The 20,000-nt window shown below is 30.6% G+C and overlaps 1 protein-coding gene across 6 annotated transcripts in view; it reads right to left on the bottom strand.

The window, feature by feature from the left end:
- LOC145276894 (protein FAM81B-like) overlaps nucleotides 1-20,000 on the bottom strand; it is a 142,748-nt gene that overhangs the window by 100,816 nt on the left and 21,932 nt on the right. For 4 of the 6 annotated variants that reach the window (XM_080128331.1, XM_080128335.1, XM_080128332.1 and 1 more), the window contains exon 2: nucleotides 15,097-15,367. In XM_080128331.1, the coding sequence (XP_079984457.1) occupies nucleotides 15,097-15,367 (271 nt within the window). Of the gene's footprint in view, nucleotides 1-15,096; nucleotides 15,368-17,816; nucleotides 17,964-18,039; nucleotides 18,660-20,000 lie in introns of those variants that run through there. The other 2 variants (XM_080128333.1, XM_080128334.1) reach the window with 2 other exon arrangements.

Below are 20,000 nucleotides of genomic sequence, written 5' to 3' on the forward strand. Positions count from 1 at the left end.
CAACCACTGTGCCAAATGTCACCAGTTGTTGTAGAGGATCCACTTCTTATCACAATCCGTTCGAGAAATAGGTTGTTTTTTTTTTTTTTGTTTTTTTTTGCACAGAAGGAGTGTAGAAGACCCCTCAAAATGACAATTTTTTTTATTATCGTTCAATTCATGCGGCACCTATTTATCCAATTTTTTTACTTCCCTATTTGCTTTAAATGGCGAATGACTGTTGAGTGGCCGACCTCGAATTTAACAGCAACTTCTTGTGTGGTTTTGCAAGGATCAGCGTTAATTAAGGCTTTCAAATGTTCGTTATCAACCGCAGTCGACCATCTTCTCGAGGCTCTCGTCACCATTGTGAAATTCCTTGAACCACCATTGTGCCACACGTTCGTTAGTGGTTCCTGGGCTAAATGCATCATTGATATCACGAGCTGTCTCATCAGCTTTTCGGCCTAGTTTGAACTGGAGCAAGAAAATCGTGTGGATTTGAATTTTGTCCATGCTGTCGAAAAGCCTGCAAAAAGAAATGAATGAAGAGATTAAGAACAATAATGAATAACACGATTCAATAAAGCGAAAAACCCGCTTCAAAATGATATATAACATGGCTATATATATATCAATGAATTAATTCAGAAATCATATATAAAAGCAACATATGGGAGAAAACGATATTGTTTTTGCACCAACCTAATAAAAACAAGTAAAATGTTTTGGTAAATTTAAAAAATAAAAATTGCAGTCATTTTTATTAGAGAGTTTGAAACGTTAAAGTAAAAGAACTTCCTCCAGACATATTTAAATGCTTGACTTTTGTACAAGAGATAACAGTTCTGGAAGATATGGAGATTAGGGAAAAAAATCGTCTAAATTTGAATACATGTAAATCAATTTGCAAATGATCACAGAAAAATGTGAATGAATAGAGAATTTTCAAACAAAATGGCATGGATAGAAGAATATGCACTTAAATAAAAATAACATAAACATTTGCATACAAAATAAATTAGAGCTGTGAATAGATTCATTATTGCAAAAATTTCCATTTAGAAGAAAACAATCCTTTAATTGTAACAAAAGAAAACATACACATTTCAGAAAACCCAACAGTATTTTCACGCAAAATTGAAAAACATAGTTTAATCAGCTGTAAAGGAAAACAACTAAAAGTGAAAAGAAGGTTTGAATGTACGGATGAACAATAAAAATATTCAGTTCCAATTAAATATCAGTTCAGATTTAACATTGATAAAGAAACGTTAAAAATGTCAGAACAACCTTATTGATGCCAAAAAGCATTACTTGTGGCATTAAAGGAAATAAACTAAACTGAAAAAGAATTTACACATTTGTTGACAAAAACTATATAATTGTCACATATTTGTTGACAAAACTATATAATTGTAACACATTTGTTGACAAACTATATAATTGTCACACATTTGTAGACAAAACTATATAATTGTCACACATTTGTTGACAGAACTACAAAAATTGTCGCACATTTGTTGATTAAAGTATCAAAATTGTCACACATTTGTTGACAAAACTATAAAAATTGTCACACATTTGTTGACAAAACTATACAATTGTCACACATTTTCTGACAAAACTATAAAAATTGTCACACAGTTGTTGACAAAACTATATAATCGTCACACATTTGTTGACAAAACTATATAATTGTCAAACATTTGTTGATAAAACTATAAAAATTGTCACACATTTGTTGACAAAACTATACAATTGTCACACATTTGTTGACAAAACTATATAATTGTCACACATTTGTTGACAAAACTATAAAATTGTCACACAGTTGTTGACAAAACTATAGAATTGTCACACATTTATGGACAAAAATATGTAAGTGTCACACATTTGTAGACAAAACTATATAATTGTCACACATTTGTTGACAAAACTATATTTGTCACATATTTGTTGACAAAACTATAATTTGTCACATATTTGTTGACAAAACTATAAAAATTGTTACACGTTTTTGACAAAACTATAAAAATTTTCACACATTTGTTTACAAAACTACAAAAATTGTCACAGATTTGTTGACAAAACTATAAAAATTGTCACACATTTGTTGACAAAACTATAAAAATTGTCAGACATTTGTTGACAAAACTATATAATCGGCACACATTTGTTGACAAAACTATAAAAATTGTCACACATTTGTTGACAAAACTATATAATTGTCACACATTTGTAGACAAAACTATATAATTGTCACACATTTGTTGACAGAACTACAAAAATTGTCGCACATTTGTTGATTAAAGTATCAAAATTGTCACACATTTGTTGACAAAACTATAAAAATTGTCACACATTTGTTGACAAAACTATACAATTGTCACACATTTTCTGACAAAACTATAAAAATTGTCACACAGTTGTTGACAAAACTATATAATTGTCACACATTTGTTGAGAAATCTATAACAATTGTTACAGATTTGTTAACAAAACTATAAAAATTCTCACATATTTTTTGACAATACTATATAATTGTCACACATTTGTTGACAAAACTATAAAAATTGTCACACTTTTGTTGACAAAACTATATAATTGTCACATATTTGTTGACAAAACTATATAATTGTCACACAGTTGTTGACAAAACTATATAATTGTCACATATTTGTTGACAAAACTATATAATTGTCACACATTTGTTGACAAAACTATATAATTGTCACACATTTGTTGACAAAACTATAATTGTCACATATTTGTTGACAAAACTATAAAAATTGTCACACATTTGTTGACAAAACTATAAAAATTGTCACACATTTTTTGACAAAACTATAAAATTGTCACACATTTGTTGGCAAAACTATAAAAATTATCACACATTTATTGACAAAACTATAAAATTGTCACACATTTGTTGACAAAACTATATAATTGTCACACATTTGTTGACAAAACTATAAAAATTGTCACATATTTATTGACAAAATTATAAAAATTAAAACAATTTAAAACATGAAAAGAACAGAAAACCTGTTTGGTGTGAATTAAGTCATTTGATCATTATAGCCAATAAACTAATTCCAGTTTTAATCCGAATAACACACAAGCTTTTAAAAGAGAATTTGAAAATAAAAATTCCTGATAGTTTTTCTGGGAATCTTGGTAGGTGCATAAAAGTTAAGATATCGTTCAAACTTAAAGAAAATGTGATGTCTATTTTTAAGAACAGAATGAAAAGTTACTTTTGCAGCCATTAATTAATAAATAGTTATGTTGTGCAAAACAGACTATAGTGAGAGGGAAAAGAAAAATAATATAATTTGGGTCTGTGCAAACTTTTCTAGTATTAAATGACTTTTAGGAAACTTAAAATTACCTTTAGTCAAGTTCTGAAGATATATTCACAAAATTTAATGAATGCAAAGTACTTTCAAAAATTTATTCATCTGAGGCATGTCTCTGTATTTCTATCAACGAAAAATATACAAGCTATTTGGCTATAAATATGCACAAGAATCACAAGATTCAACAAAAAATTCACATCTGGTATTTTCTAACAAATGAATGTGATATTAAATGACATTGACTTTGCAATAACCGATCTTGACGATGTTTGAATTAAAAATGAAAACCGAGAACAACAGAGTAAACATGTTAAACAAGTAAAAAAAACAAAAAAACAAAATAAACCAATGAGAATTTTTTTAAATCTAAAGCAAAGGATTTGAGACATATGTCTCCTCCAACAAATGTGTCAACATGACAAGTATTCTTGAGCAAACAAGCTAAGCATGTGTTAATTAATAATAGGATAATAATAAGAAATAGAGAATAATTTTAAGTTTAGAAATAGAGAATAAACTTAATTAAAGAAATAGAGAATAATTTACCTCTTTCAAGAATAAATGGACTTACACAAATAAATAAATAAATACAATTACATCTAAACGTCATAGCAGCTCTTGGCAGCATTCATTTGACATCCAGTGGCAATAACGAGCACATGCCAGTCAAGGATCCAATCCCAACAATCAATTCAACAGAAATTATAATTTTATCTGTCAGGCTGAAACATTCGTTCTGAGTAGACTTAGAAAATCTACATACCCAGGCCTTACTTCCGCCCCTCTTTGGAATGGAACGGACCATGGTCGAGAATCCTTTGCTGGATCATTGGACAGATTCTATTATCTGTTTGTAGTGGATTCACAGAGACACTTACGTGCAAAAAAACAAAAAAAAAACAAAAAAAAAAACAATAGCTGAAACAACAATTGGGTTTTTGTATGAATTGATGGCACATATCAGAGTTGTAAACTGTGTAATATTGAGTAACGGTACTCAATTCATATCCAGTGAATTCAAAATGTTTTGTTAGTCGTTTTTTATGAAAATCATTCCAGACGAGGCATGAAGTCACTTGATGTAAAGAGCTACCAAGAACAAAAGATTATTATTGCAAAGATAGGAGATACCTATTGGCCTTGGTTTTCAAAATAACAAAGCTATAGGTAAGAAGAAAACAGTCAGCAGGAAAAGAGTTTCACGTGTCTGCAATCCTTGGAAACAAACTACTGGAATAGGAAGTTGTATTACAATGAGGTATGAAAACAGTGAATTGATAGAGACCAGTAGACCAACAAATTAAGCTAGCAAAGGAAATAACAAAAGAAACACGGATCAGACAATTCTTGAAGAATACATGCCATAATAGTATTTATAGAAAAACTGACATTAGCAACATCACATCTGTGAGAGAGAGGTTGCAGAGGAGAAGAAAGGATGAGGCCCATCAAATTACAGATACGTTTCATGGGACGGCCGAAATATGACAACAATATTTTATACATGGTCTGATAGTAGATTTCTAGAAAAAGAGAATAATCTTGAGTTTATAAATAAAGAATAATTTTAAGTTTAGAAATATAGAATACTTTTAAGTTTAGAAATAGAGAATAATCTTAAGTTTAGAAATAGAGAATAAACGTAATTAAAGAAATAGAGAATAATCTTAAGTTTAGAGAATAATTTTAAGTTTAGAAATAGAGAATAATTTTAAGTTTAGAAATAGAGAATAATTTTAAGTTTAGAAATAGAGAATAATCTTAAGTTTTGAAATAGAGAATAATCTTAAGTTTGGAGAATAATTTTAAGTTTAGAAATAGAGAATAATCTTAAGTTTAGAAATAGAGAATAATCTTAAGTTTTGAAATAGAGAATAATTTTAAGTTTAGAAATAGAGAATAATTTTAAGTTTAGAAATAGAGAATAATTTTAAGTTTAGAAATAGAGAATAATCTTAAGTTTAGAAATAGAGAATAATCTTCAGTTTAGAAATAGATAATAATCTTAAGTTTAGAGAATAATTTTAAGTTTAGAAATAGAGAATAATTTTAAGTTTAGAAATAGAGAATAATTTTAAGTTTAGAAATAGAGAATAATCTTAAGTTTAGAAATAGAGAACAATCTAAAGTTTAGAAATAGAGAATAATTTTAAGTTTAGAAATAGAGAATAATCTTAAGTTTAGAAATAGAGAATAATTTAAAGTTTAGAAATAGAGAATAATTTTAAGTTTAGAAATAGAGAATAATTTTAAGTTTAGAAATAGAGAATAATTTAAAGTTTAGAAATAGAGAATAATCTTAAGTTTAGAAATAGAGAATAAACGTAATTAAAGAAATAGAGAATAATCTTAAGTTTAGAGAATAATTTTAAGTTTAGAAATAGAGAATAATTTTAAGTTTAGAAATAGAGAATAATTTTAAGTTTAGAAATAGAGAATAATCTTAAGTTTGGAGATAGAGAATAATCTTAAGTTTAGAAATAGAGAATAATTTTAAGTTTAGAAATAGAGAATAATTTTAAGTTTAGAAATAGAGAATAATTTTAAGTTTAGAAATAGAGAATAATCTTAAGTTTAGAAATAGAGAATAATCTTAAGTTTAGAGAATAATTTTAAGTTTAGAAATAGAGAATAAACGTAATTAAAGAAATAGAGAATAATCTTAAGTTTAGAGAATAATTTTAAGTTTAGAAATAGAGAATAAACGTAATTAAAGAAATAGAGAATAATCTTAAGTTTAGAGAATAATTTTAAGTTTAGAAATAGAGAATAATTTTAAGTTTAGAAATAGAGAATAATTTTAAGTTTAGAAATAGAGAATAATTTTAAGTTTAGAAATAGAGAATAATCTTAAGTTTAGAAATAGATAATAATCTTAAGTTTAGAGAATAATTTTAAGTTTAGAAATAGAGAATAATTTTAAGTTTAGAAATAGAGAATAATTTTAAGTTTAGAAATAGAGAATAATCTTAAGTTTAGAAATAGAGAATAATTTTAAGTTTAGAAATAGAGAATAATTTTAAGTTTAGAAATAGAGAATAATTTAAAATTTAGAAATAGAGAATAATCTTAAGTTTAGAAATAGAGAATAATCTTAAGTTTAGAAATTGAGAATAATCTAAAGTTTAGAAATAGAGAACAATCTAAAGTTTAGAAATAGAGAATAATTTTAAGTTTAGAAATAGAGAATAATCTTAAGTTTGGAGATAGAGAATAATCTTAAGTTTAGAAATAGAGAATAATTTTAAGTTTAGAAATAGAGAATAATCTTAAGTTTAGAAATAGAGAATAATTTTAAGTTTAGAAATAGAGAATAATCTTAAGTTTGGAGATAGAGAATAATCTTAAGTTTAGAAATAGAGAATAATTTTAAGTTTAGAAATAGAGAATAATTTTAAGTTTAGAAATAGAGAATAATTTTAAGTTTAGAAATAGAGAATAATCTTAAGTTTAGAAATAGAGAATAATTTTAAGTTTAGAAATAGAGAATAATCTTAAGTTTAGAAATTGAGAATAATCTTAAGTTTAGAAATAGAGAATAATCTTAAGTTTAGAAATAGAGAATAATCTTAAGTTTAGAAATCGAGAGAAATTTTAAGTTTAGAAATTGAGAATAATTTTAAGTTTAGAAATAGAGAATAATTTTAAGTTTAGAAATTGAGAATAATTTTAAGTTTAGAAATAGAGAATAATCTTAAGTTTAGAAATAGAGAATAATCTTGAGTTTAGAAATAGAGAATAATCTTAAATTTAGAAATAGAGAATAATTTTAAGTTTAAAAATAGAGAATAATCTTAAGTTTTGAAATAGAGAATAATTTTAAGTTTAGAAATAGTGAATAATCTTAAGTTTAGAAATAGAGAATAATTTTAAGTTTAGAAATAGAGAATAATTTTAAGTTTAGAAATAGAGAATAATCTTAAGTTTTGAAATAGAGAATAATCTAAAATTTAGAAATAGAGAATAATCTTAAGTTTAGAAATAGAGAATAATTTTAAGTTTAAAAATAGAGAATAATCTTAAGTTTAGAAATAGAGAATAATCTTAAGTTTAGAAATAGAGAATAATCTTAAGTTTGAGAAAGTATGTAGAGCGACAGAGAGAACTGATTTATGAAAAGCAAGTAGAACACCTTACAATCATGCTGTATCATGCCAGAAGTAGCGGTCAGTAATGCAATTTGTTCATACTTTTAAGAAAGCTGGCATAACGTCAATTACCACTCTCACTTTATCTACATTAGATCAAAACAATTACAAATACTCTGTCGGCAGAGAACTGACACTTCTTGAAATACATCACAACCACAAATAACAAAGAAAACACAAAAAGTTCAATTTTCCGTAACTAAACTGCTGTAGTCCATAAGAGTCACAAAGGAAAAACACAGACATGGATATGGTTAGAAAAGGTAAATTGTATTGAAACAAAATAGAATATACCAAGAGCCACAGTTGTAGCACATACCGCAAAGATGGTGTACTATGAAGTACACAGACCATACCAATAGTCATACATCTCAGTCTATTTCTACAGTACAGAAGAGTTCATCTCTTGTGCATGGGTGAGTCCCTCATCCCAAGCCTTTTTGCTCTGCAAAAAGCTTGTCAATATCTAGTCAGCGGTTGGGGAATTTTATTTCCTCACAATCATTGCTGTTCTGGTTGAGGTTAGTTGTAATTGAATATCTGGAAAATCGTGTCAATCAGCTCTTTCTCTATCAATAATGTGTACCTAGTGTCATCTGAATAAGTGGTTTCTTTTAATTGGTTTAGATGGTGTTTATGAGTGTCCTGACCAGAGATACTTAAGTGTAAAATACCAATAGTTGAAACGACGATTGTGTTTTTGTATTTTATGGTACTGATTTAAGGTCTGCATTTCGTTAGTAATGCCATTCAGTAATTTCTGAATAACATCCTAATTCCATTGTACAAGTTCAGTTAATTTGTTATTTTTACGTTTATACAAAAAACTGAAATGTTAGAAGTTGGTATAGTCGAATCAATTTCATATTTATCAATGCTACTTCAGGGGATATTGGTTTTTGCTTTTCCCTAAACACTTCAATTGGTTTTTGTTTGCATTTAAAGAAAATAACTTTTATGCGACTCTATTTGTGACGCTTTTCTGCTCATTTTTTAATTGTTGCTTCATTATTTCTTGGCATAGTTTTGAATTATACACTTTATTCTGTTTATAGTCTTCTTTAATTTGCTGTATGCAATACATTTTAAAAATTTTGGTAGTTTTTCATAAATAGCTTGATTTCAAAGAGATTTCGTACAGTACGTTTTCGTTTCCTTTACTTTCTTCAGCTTACATATTTTCTGATTAAAAATGTTGGCTGATAAATTCCAAAGTTTAAAACTATTTATCCAATGTAAACCAAATAGATTTGAAAATTGTTTTAAAACGTACACCTTCAATTTTTAATAGTTCTGTTCAAATTTACTGGTACATATAATTCTCCAATAAAATTAATCTTATTGCCAGTCACTGTACAAGCTGATTTTAGTGTTTTTGCAAAGTCGGTTTGTTCAGTTTCTTCCATGTATGTAAATTTATTATTGAAAGGTCCAACCTAGTGTCCAGCTGTAATTTCATGGCTTTGTTAAATATCTTGACAATTAGGTATTTGTGTAAATTCTCATCAGACTTTTTACTAGATTTTGTCTCTCTGTCTCAATTTTTTGGTTTATGTCTAATTCTACAATGCAACATTTGTGACCAAATTTGCCTCAATTTTGACAGTTTTTATTTTGAAACAGATAAAATTATTCCCAATGCAGTTTGCCGCACTGGTAACATGATCTTGGGGCAATTTTTAAACTGTGGGCAGCCATTTTCTTTTTATGGAAGTAATTGTTTGAGACTGTGACTAGACATATTCGTTTTTCTCTTTTCTAGAGATGTAATTTTTATAGGTGCACTTTACTTTCTTGACATATGCTACGCCCGATTCCTCTATATTTTTAGAATCGCTTCTGGTGCTTTTAACTCGTTGGCAATCTTCTGCAAATTTCTGTAGAATGAGATTGTGTGTGCTTTAGATTTTTACTAATACTCTCTATCTAATCTCAGTAAATTTTGCCGACACAAAGCCTTGTGCAAAAATGAGACATTTGAAATCATTTGCATATAATTATGCTAGTCTGAAGTCATTACAATGCTTCTTTATGACCAATGCAAACGTTAAATAATCTTCATTGTCACACATAGCCAAATTAAAACATCACCATCTTTTATGAAACAGAGGTGTACTTGGACTAAAACATTCCGATAATAACTTAACAGTTTCTGCAAACTCCAGATCTGTAATTTTTTATGGAGAATGTAGTCTACGAACCTGCTGTGTTTAGCAGTTCCCAGCTAAAAGCAGACAAACCTTTAGTCTGGATCAGGGACGTAGATAAATATTTCCATGGTGTTCCATACCATGTTTTGTGAAAATGCTGGGTTACTGTCCGTATTAGGTTTATTGGTTAAGCTTTTGAGAAGTCATTCCTGATTTTCTTGTAGATATTCTTCCATTTTTTTCTTGTTGTAGAATCAACCTTTCTTCCATTTTCTGCTGTCTTTTTTCAGACGTTGGTTCTGTTGTTGTAACATCTGAAAAAATATTTCTTTAAAGTCGTTCATCTTGTATACTTTTGTTATTTTTTCAAGAGTGAAAAAATCACTTTAAAAATATTAATCACAGTTTATCATTGTATGTTAAAAGAGTAAAAAAAAAAAAATTAATTAAAGAGGAACATGCTTACCATGCATTAAGATAGTTTGTTTTAAATTAACCCCAGAGCAGAAAGACGTGCCTCGGATTGGTCGAGATTGTGTAGAAACTACTAATTTCTATCATCAGATCCCATCTACCCAACCTGAACCAACCGAGGAATGTCTTTCTGCTCTGGGGACCCACAACTTTCAACCTGGCGAGGCACCCATTCTTGCTCCATCTGAGCCTGATACACAATCTCCATTGCCATACAATTTAGCATTTTTGTTTGTTCAAATAAAACACGGTATCTATTTACTTTTAACTGATCATCTGTGTTTGTCATCTCTCTTTGCTATTGCAAGCACCTTCTTTGCCTTGTGTCTACTTTATTAGTTGTATGGTCGATTGGTACCAGATTGGTACCAGCATCCTTTTGGCTCTCTGCTGCAAAGTGTAAAAAAAGTAACAGGTATCCCACAAAGAAAGCAATATAAGATTTTCTACAAGTATATAGAAGGACCCCAAATGATAATATTCAGTCCTGCATGTCACCTAGAGAAGAAAAAATTCAAACGATTTTTGACAGAAACTGAAACAAAAAAGGACATTTTAAATTACAGAAAACGGTTCTTTTCTATATGTTTAAGACTACCAAGTCATTTTGAGAAATTGGTATTATAGAGAAAAGCATTAGGAATATGTTCAATATGGTGAAAAGACATTTAAATCAAATCAGGAAAATATATTCCGATACACTCTAGAAGAAACATTCATGGATATTGTGTTTGGGGTTGGGCAGCAAGATGCTGGTTTACGTTACACTTGAACTTCTGCATGTCAGTACAGCTGAGGAAGCAGGGACCCAGAAGGGAATTACAAAGTCTAGCTGTTCTGGGGAAGAAACTATTGGATTAGAAGGCTCTCTTAAATCTAGGGATCTCTACTCTGAAGGGGTGGGATTTAGCTGCTTGTCGGGTTTGTCGGGAGTATTTACGTCAAGGGGGCACAAGTGCTTGCAGTTCGTCAGAGCATTCACTGTTAAAGTACTTGTAGAACAGGCAGAGGGATACAACGTTTCGTCGATGAGACAGAGGCTGAAGCTTATATGACAGTTCAGGACCTATCAGGCTGGCGACTCTCTTTTGAACCTTGACTAGGAGCGAGAGACTAGTAGTAGATGCACCAGCCCAAATATGACAACAATACTCCATACATGGACGAATGGTAGCCTTATAGAGGTATAGGATACTTTCAAGCGTTAGTAGCTTTCTAGCACGGTAGAGAGAACCTACCTTCTTCGCAGCGGTCCTGGCAATACTATCAATGTAATTGTTCCAACTCATGTTTCCTGTGAACATTAGGCTGAGGAGTTTAAAAGATGTACTTTCAGATAAAAAGTAATTGGTAATTGGTGGTAGGGAAGGTTTCTTGTAATTATTGAAGGAAACAAGTTTAGTCTTGGCAGCATTGAATGTGACTATCCATTTTTGTCCCCATTCCAGTACAGATCAGAGGTCATCTTCTAGTGTTTCTGCCATTTCTTTAGATATGTATTCATTTGTTTTCCTGTCGTGTCTGTTATAGAGCATAGTGTTGTCAGAATATATACCCATCTCACAGGCAATTTTGTCAGGGAGGTCATTTATGAATATTAGGAATAACAAAGGTCCAAGGATAGACCCTTGAGGCACTCCCACATTTATATACTAAAAATGGACTTTAGAAATGGAGAACAATATTATTAAATTATAAGTTGGAGTTCCGTCTGTCCAAGACAGGGATGGATTATCCAGATTAATCCCCAAACCATGTGAAAGAAACTCGTTGCAACAACGCACCATACAGAAATTACTTGTGATGCTCAAGGAGATCATAGATAGAGCAAAAATAAACATAAATAGAGAAAAAGAAACAAATGCAACAAGCCGCACATGCATGGTCTCCCTCTGTGGCTGTATGTGAGATGGCGCCACAAAAGAAGAAATTATGAATGTGAGAAATGTGAAGGGCTAACGTTGCCTTCACATTTTTGCCAAGTTTCAGAAAAATCTAATAGATGGGGCAAAAGTTATGGGATGAAAAGTGTCATTTTTTGCAATTTTTTTGGCATTTGTGACCCCTTTTGAGATCCTGGGAATGCCGAATCCAAGTGAAAATGGAAAAATGATGCAGTTTAATGCCTTTAGACATGTATATTTAAATCCCACACCATGGAAAACTACTATATAAACATACATATCAAGTTTTTGAATAATATGAAAAAAGAGATCTAAAAAGGCATGTTTTTTTAGTCGTAAAAGTCGCAGAGGGATGCGAACCAGAATTTTGCCAGGGTCATTCATACCGAATTTATATTAAGAACAATAGCCTCCACATTTTGGCAAAGTTTCAGGAAAATCTAAAGGATGGATCAAACACTATGGGGCAAAAAGTGTCATTTTTGACCATTTGGGGGCATTTTTTACCCCTTTTGAGCCCCTGGGGATGCCGAATCCCAGTGTAAATGGATAACAGTGCAGTTTCAGGCCTTAACGCATGTATATTTGAGTTGACCACCGTAAAAAACCACTATATAGTCAGACATATCAAGTTTTTGTTGACAAATATGAAAAAAGACCCATAAAAAGTGGCGTTTTCAGCATTAAAAGTCCCTGGGGACACGAACCAGAATTTTACCAGGGTTACCCGTACTAGATTTATATTTAGAACAATGGGCTCCACATTTTGGCCAAGTTTTAAAAAAATCTAATGGATGGATCAAAAGTTATGGGGCAAAATGTGTCATTTTGGCCATTTGGGGGCATTTTTTACCTCTTTTGAACCCCTGGGGCATCACGGGAATTTTTATAAAAAAAAATATTTTTTACTGTGCACATCTATTTAATGAAATACAATTTGTGGTAAAATTTCAGGAAAAACTAATGGACGGTTATCTGGCAATCATCCAGACTGATAAATCGGGAGACCAATAAAGAATATTAAGACTTTCATAAAGTATGAATTTCAGAGGAATTACTCAGTTCAGAAATGTGAATGTTGTAGAGTAGCTGACCACCTCCACAAGATGGTCTAATTTAAAACCATTCAACATCACTCTTTTTCTACAAAATGAAGTTAACAGTTAATTTTATTCTGTTACTATACTTGTTCTTTGAAATAAACTACTTTCTATATGTGTATCAACTTCTCCTATTTTATGACTCAGCAGAAGGAATGCCATGAAAAGGATATGTAAGTATTTAAACACATGCATAACATGGTTATATAATAACTAGCAGAATACCTATCTCAGAACAGGTAAAATATATTCTCCAAAGAGAACAGTTTTGCACAACTTTTATGTCCCCCTTACACGGATTAAAATCAATATATAATGCTGCTAAATCTTATTTCTAGAATACTTATTCTAATTTTGATCAAAATCCATTACATAATTTTGATTCTAGAAAATGTCTAAAATTTAACACATCTTAAGGAATTTTAAGAAGAAATTGAAATTTAGGTAATCTTCCTTAATTGGTGTCTACTGATTGTAGGTATAATTCAATACAAAGCTAATATATATATATATATATATATATATATATATATATATATATATATATATATATATACATCCAATTGGGAAGTTTTGTCCATACTATGCCTGTTAAAACTCTTTAAAATATTTCAATATTTATTACTGTCTAATACATATTGTTAAAATTTCAGAAAAATCAAAGGCTTATAAGAGTAGTCGTTGATGGGTGGAAAACAGAAACTCATTGTATTAACACTGGTCTCCTTCAAGATTCCATCCTAGGCCCAGCTCTCTTCCTGATATTCATCAATGATCTTTCAAATAACATTCTTCAATCATTCATAGACATTTATGCAGTCGACACCACAATCTATGGCAACACTTCAAAGGCCAGCAATGACCAAGGTCTTTCTGATTCACTCTCTTCTGATCTTGAGAACGAAGTGAATGGGGAAAAAGGTGACTGGTTAATTTTAATGCATCAAAAACCAAGCTTTTCTCCTTTCATCAGAATCGCTCTGACCCCCATCATGCCCCAACTGAAATGAATGGCTCTCATCTTGGGGAAGCTCCATATTTTCACAAAAATCTGTTGCCAAAATCACTGGAAAAATAGTTGGTCACTCTACTGCTCCAGAAGGTATCTCACTACCGATGCAATCCTCTATCTATATAAGTGTCAGGTATGCCCTATAATGGAGTACTATTGCTACATCTGGACAGGCGCTGCTCGGAGCGCCCTATCCAGCCTTGACAGAGTTCAAAACAGGCTTCGAAACCCTGCAATCTCTTTCCCACAGAAGAGGCTCTGCTCTATCTTTATTTTCATGGAAAGTGCTTGACTGAACTCCAATCTATGGTCCCTCCATGCCAAACTTTCACAAAAAACACTTGGTTAGCTACAACCTCCATATACAACCCCCTCCCCACTTTCTATCTGTGCCTAAATCTAAATGCAGATTATATGAACAAAGCTTCTTTCTCAGAAGTGCCCGCCTGTTAAACACTGTTCTGATGGCCTGCTTCCCAGTTGAATACAACATGGCAGCCTTCAAATCCAATGTAAATAAATTCTTATTGAGTTGTCCCCATAAATAATTAAATTCTATCCAATCTACACCATTAATAATTATAACACTACCACTTTACATTCATTAACAATTATCCTTGAGTGGCATTCGGGCCTGGATAAGTGGTGACTCTCAAGTAAACAAAACGGTATCGAAATTTTCTTGTATCTCCTTTGCATAAAATTAAGTTAAGCTAAATATAGCATTCATTACCCACCCTTACACATAGTAACTGTGTTCCAAAATCCATAATGATCGGTTAATTTATGAATTAATCCTATACTTACAAATATATAAAGAAAAATTTATAAAGACAGAGATGATGAGAATGAAACTAACAATACACTAAAGATGTTCATAAAAATATTAAAAAAAAAATAGAAATAGTTCCAGTAATAATACTATTAATAAGAACATTTACAACACAAAAGCTGACTTCTCTCCTACCTTTATGTCTTGATTCAAGTAATTGACAACATTTGTAATTGTTTTGATGTGTTCTTGTAAAATCCCTCCAGACTGAAAAGCTTTCTCGTGAGATTGTTTGGCCAAATCTCTCATTATTTCTTCCTTTATTTTAACAGCTTGTTTAATTAAAACTTGTGACATCCTTTCTTGTTGGCATAATCTTTCTTGAATAGAATTTAACTGAGACGGCAAGTCTTCTGATATTTCGTGACTTTTTCGTCTGATAGAAGGTAGCATCATTCCACTCATTCTGTCGAATACAAAAATGAATATACAGATAGATAAATAGTTTTATGTATAAATCATTATATACTTGAAATAGATTTTTCATGTTTTTATATAATTAGTATGCATTTCTTATAAATGCACTTTGATAATTTAAAAGATCAATTTATATGCTGTAATATTGCATAAAAATGTGCAAATACAAAATCCAATAACAACATCATTTTAAAGGAAAAAATTGAATGGTTATTGAGAGAGAATTACTTATTACTTAAAATACAAATGCTATCGTGGGATAGCAATGAAGTTATGAAGTTTCGCAGTAATACAGCCAACAATAATGGCTCCTTTGATTTTACTCTACCTTACTGTGTGCAATTAATTAAATGAAGATTCTCACTAATTACAGTTTCATTACCTTACTATCATCATAAACTTGAGCTTTACAGAAACAACCTGACATCTGACCAACACAAATTATTATAAGAACTCCTCACCAATTTCAAAATTTTCAGATCACAAGGTAAGTTTAAAATGTGAATATTTGCAAATCAATTATTTTCAAAATAATATTTATATACTTGCACATCAATTATTTGCAAAATATATAAATAAAATAAATAAATAGATTTTTCCTTTTGCTTAAAAGATCGAGTTTAATTTTGAAAATCAATTTCACATATTTATATTATTCATGGGAATCTGTTTTAATACAAGTCACAAAATGAGCAATAAATATTTGAAGCGTTCATCCAATTCGTTGAATAGATTTTTATTTGTTCTTATTGAATCAGTTATCATTTATGAAAAGAGTACTTTAAAAATTATGTAGGACATTCTATGTCAGAAATTTAATGTTAATGATGTTAACCAGTTTTGCTGGATGACTGAATTCTTATTCAATTAAAATAAGCATTTCAAACTTAATTCTCTTTTTGCTAATTCACTTGGTAAAACACTTTCCACTTTTAATAGGTTAGCTCGTTGAGATAAAGATCGTTTTTAAAAGACTAAAAAAGACTAAAATCCATGCATTATTTGCTTTCTGTTCTGTTTTTATTAGGTTAAGTCAATTTACTTCAACTTTGTTTCACACATTAGTAAAAGGTAAGCATATTCATTATTAATAATCTCTCCTTTCTTTACATGCATATAAACAGGAATTATCATCATTTACCCACTAGGAATTTCACACAAATCATATTGGATTATCGCAACACTCACTGGCAACAACTGTTGGTCTTCTGGAGTTGGCCTGATTGGACAGCAGAAGGCAAAAGCTAACTCGAGATGCAAATATTTTAGGATATGCAAAGTATTTTGTTCACTGATTACCTTGAGAAAGGAAGAACCATCAATTGTGAATATTATACAGAATTATTTGTGCTAATAACACAAAAAATTGTGAAAAACAGCTACAAATAAAAAAGAAAGGATGTTCTTTCAGCAAAGCAATACATCATGTCACCGGATGAATTTAACCCTTATCCTCGAGTGGTTCTTGGGCCTTGATAAGTGGTGATACTCATGTAAAAAAAATCCAATATGTAAAAAAAAAAAGTTGAATTTTCTTTAAAAATTGTTGTTTTCACTTATTAGGTTTGCAACTTAATTCATGAGGTGTTACTACTACTACTACTACTACTACTACTACTATAACAACAACAATATCAACAAACAAATTACCATTTTTTTTTTTTAGATTTATCTGCTATATAAAATTATTTTTTTATTTTTGGACTTTGTCATCGATAGCTTCTGTCTAAAAATACATATATTTCATTCTAAATAATCAATTTTTCTTTTTTTTCTTAGACCTTTGCAATAAAAATCTTAAATGGTTTAGATCTAATGAGCTGAGAAGGAGAGTAAATATATGCCGTGAAGGGAGATGTTTGCGGAAGAGTGGTCATGTTGAAAGAATGGATGGCAATTCATGAGTTAGTAGATGTAGAACAGTTGAGGTAGCAAAGTCAGCTTATGGGGAAACATGGGGGAAAATGATTAGGACAAACTTGAGAGAAAGAAACATAAATAAAACTGTCAGAGATAGGTTAGTTTAGATTAAAAGGCCACAGTACAACGTAATTAAACAAAAGATAATTGTGTAAATAAATTCAATATTAATAGAATAACAGTTCAGAAGTTCACGTTATCATGTTCTGGATGTTTGTAAACTAGGAACATTAATTTTTTGTTATTTGATATTTGTTATCCACAAAGACAACACAAGTGTAAAAATATCATCCATTTCAATAAAACATATAGAAAATATTAAACAACAAATCATTAACGTATTTACCATTTACTCACATGAGTAGTTACAAAGGCTATCATCAAATATTTCTCCTTGAAAATAACCTGTGTTGTTCTCTGGAGTCTGAGTGACAACAAGTCTCCCCAGATTTTCAGTACTCTCCACCTCTATCAATAACCTTTGCAGATGAATTTACATTATTGTAACAACTACTTACCATTGATTCCTTGTTGGCAGCGACCATTGGACTTCACTAGAATTTAGGTGGCAATAAGCTTCCACAAGGTTCCAGCCTCTTTGCACTCATCTAGCGAATGTTTGGCTAGTGTTTTTCCCCTCAGTCTTTCCATACTTCTTGACCCTCCTTGATTATTTGGTGTGGTGTCAGTTCATCGTGAAACAAAAGAAAAAAAAGTAGGGGGAAAAAGGGGTTAACTTACAATATTATATAGTTTCAGTTTTCACAATTCCATGTGATGTTCCTTTGCGTTTGACACCTGTAGCAGTTTCTATATGTCCGGCTTGTACCTGTAGATAATGTGCATTCATGTGTTTTCCTTAATATTTCAGACGTTTTCATTATTGTTATATGTTGTATCTATCTGGCTGAGGATACAGTTAAAAGACTCAGCATTTCTATCCCACCGCAGTTTACCACCTGATGAAGGCCAGAGGAATAGTTGGCTGAAACGTTGTGAAACAACAACTAAAAGACGAGGATAATCGTCCGCAAATAAATAAATAAATTACTCATCTCAAAAAGATTCCAATAATAAAAATAATATAACATTCAGTACGGACTCAACGATGGAAGACAAAACGACTTGGATTTATAAGACCAAAAAATCCCACCTTGATCGCCCTTCTGGGCCCGTGGCACAGTGGATAGAGACATTAAATCTCTACAGTTCCAGGTAAACATTGTCTGAAGATAGCGATTTCAATCCTACCTGAAGCTGGCCAGAGGCTTAGTTGGCCAAAACGTGATAAGACGATAACAACTATGGAAGGCAGTAATTGCTGAGGATACAGTTAAGAGACTCAGCATTCCTATCCTGTCACGGTTTACCACCTGATGAAGGTCAAAGGAATAGTTGGCCGAAACGTTGTGGGAAAACAACCAGAAGATGAGGAAAATAGTCCGCAAATTATTCTATACTCCTATAATTATTTTTTGTGTGTGTTGATATTCATATTAAAAACTCTTTTTCCTATTTATTTGAAAAGAAAATACAACTTTGTTTTAGATGGGTTGTGGAATTGCATTCATCTGCAAAAGATCTAGCTTTTTTTTTTTTACAAAGGAGTCACCACTTATCAAGGCCTGGAGGCCACTCAAGGATAAGGGTTAATGAGTGTACAGTAGTCAATGAGAAAGTAGTAGTAATCGTTAGCAATGGAAATTTAGTAAATTGAATTACTTAAGGGGATGGCTCATCAAAATCTTGTTCATGTTGGATTTGAAGATGCCATATTGTAGTCAGCTGGAAAGCAAGAAAACGGAACAGAGTTTCACAATTTGCATATTCTTTTAAACATTCATTTTAAATTATTCTCTATTAGTTTTTTCCGTTTCCTAACCCGATGATCATGTTTAGTCAACTATTGTGTGTAATTATATTCATGCTGATATTTTACATGATTTATACTTGTGTAATATTTGCGTAAAAAGCTTATAGTAAACACAAACCTTTTTCTATATATATTTATGTATGATTATATATATTTGTTTAAAAAATGTTGCCTACCAAACTCCTCTGTCAGTTTTTAGTCTACAGACATGAGACTTAATATATAGGGTATTCAAATCCATGCAAAACGTTTTATTAGGATTTTAGCCGGGGAAAATCGGTGCAAAAGTGTAAAAATTAAAGGAATGGAATTTTCTAGGTAAAGGTTGAATTACGGCATTACGAATATGCATGCATAATGTAATAGATATTGGTTGGTGTTTTAATTTTAGCTTTGCAGCAGACATGTCTTCATAGCTCAGGCATTAACGTCAAAGAAAAAAGCAAATCGTAGGCTAAACGTTTTGGTTTCAATTCACGGTGTTGGTGCACAAGTCATATTTTTTTTTTTTTTTAACTTTTTAAATGATTACTATATGTTGGGTCCAATATAATATAATAATAAATACGACATCTGCATTAATGAAAATATCATATTTAAACATATTTTATGACTGGGCAATGCCGGCTGGCCTGCTAGTAAATAAATAAACATATAAATTACTTATTTCAAAAGGATTCCAATAATAAAAATAACAGATCTTCCATTGTTTACATGCGAGTTCATAATCATTAGCTCGTCTGAACAACCCCAAAAATCTTCCTGCAAAATGCTTCTAACACATAAATGCAAAGTAAAAGTACAAAACCCTGATGTAAATAAAATTCTG

Source organism: Euprymna scolopes, chromosome 5 (assembly GCF_053919585.1).
Source record: "Euprymna scolopes isolate OS-2025 chromosome 5, ASM5391958v1, whole genome shotgun sequence".
Classification (NCBI taxonomy): Eukaryota; Metazoa; Mollusca; class Cephalopoda; order Sepiida; family Sepiolidae; genus Euprymna; species Euprymna scolopes.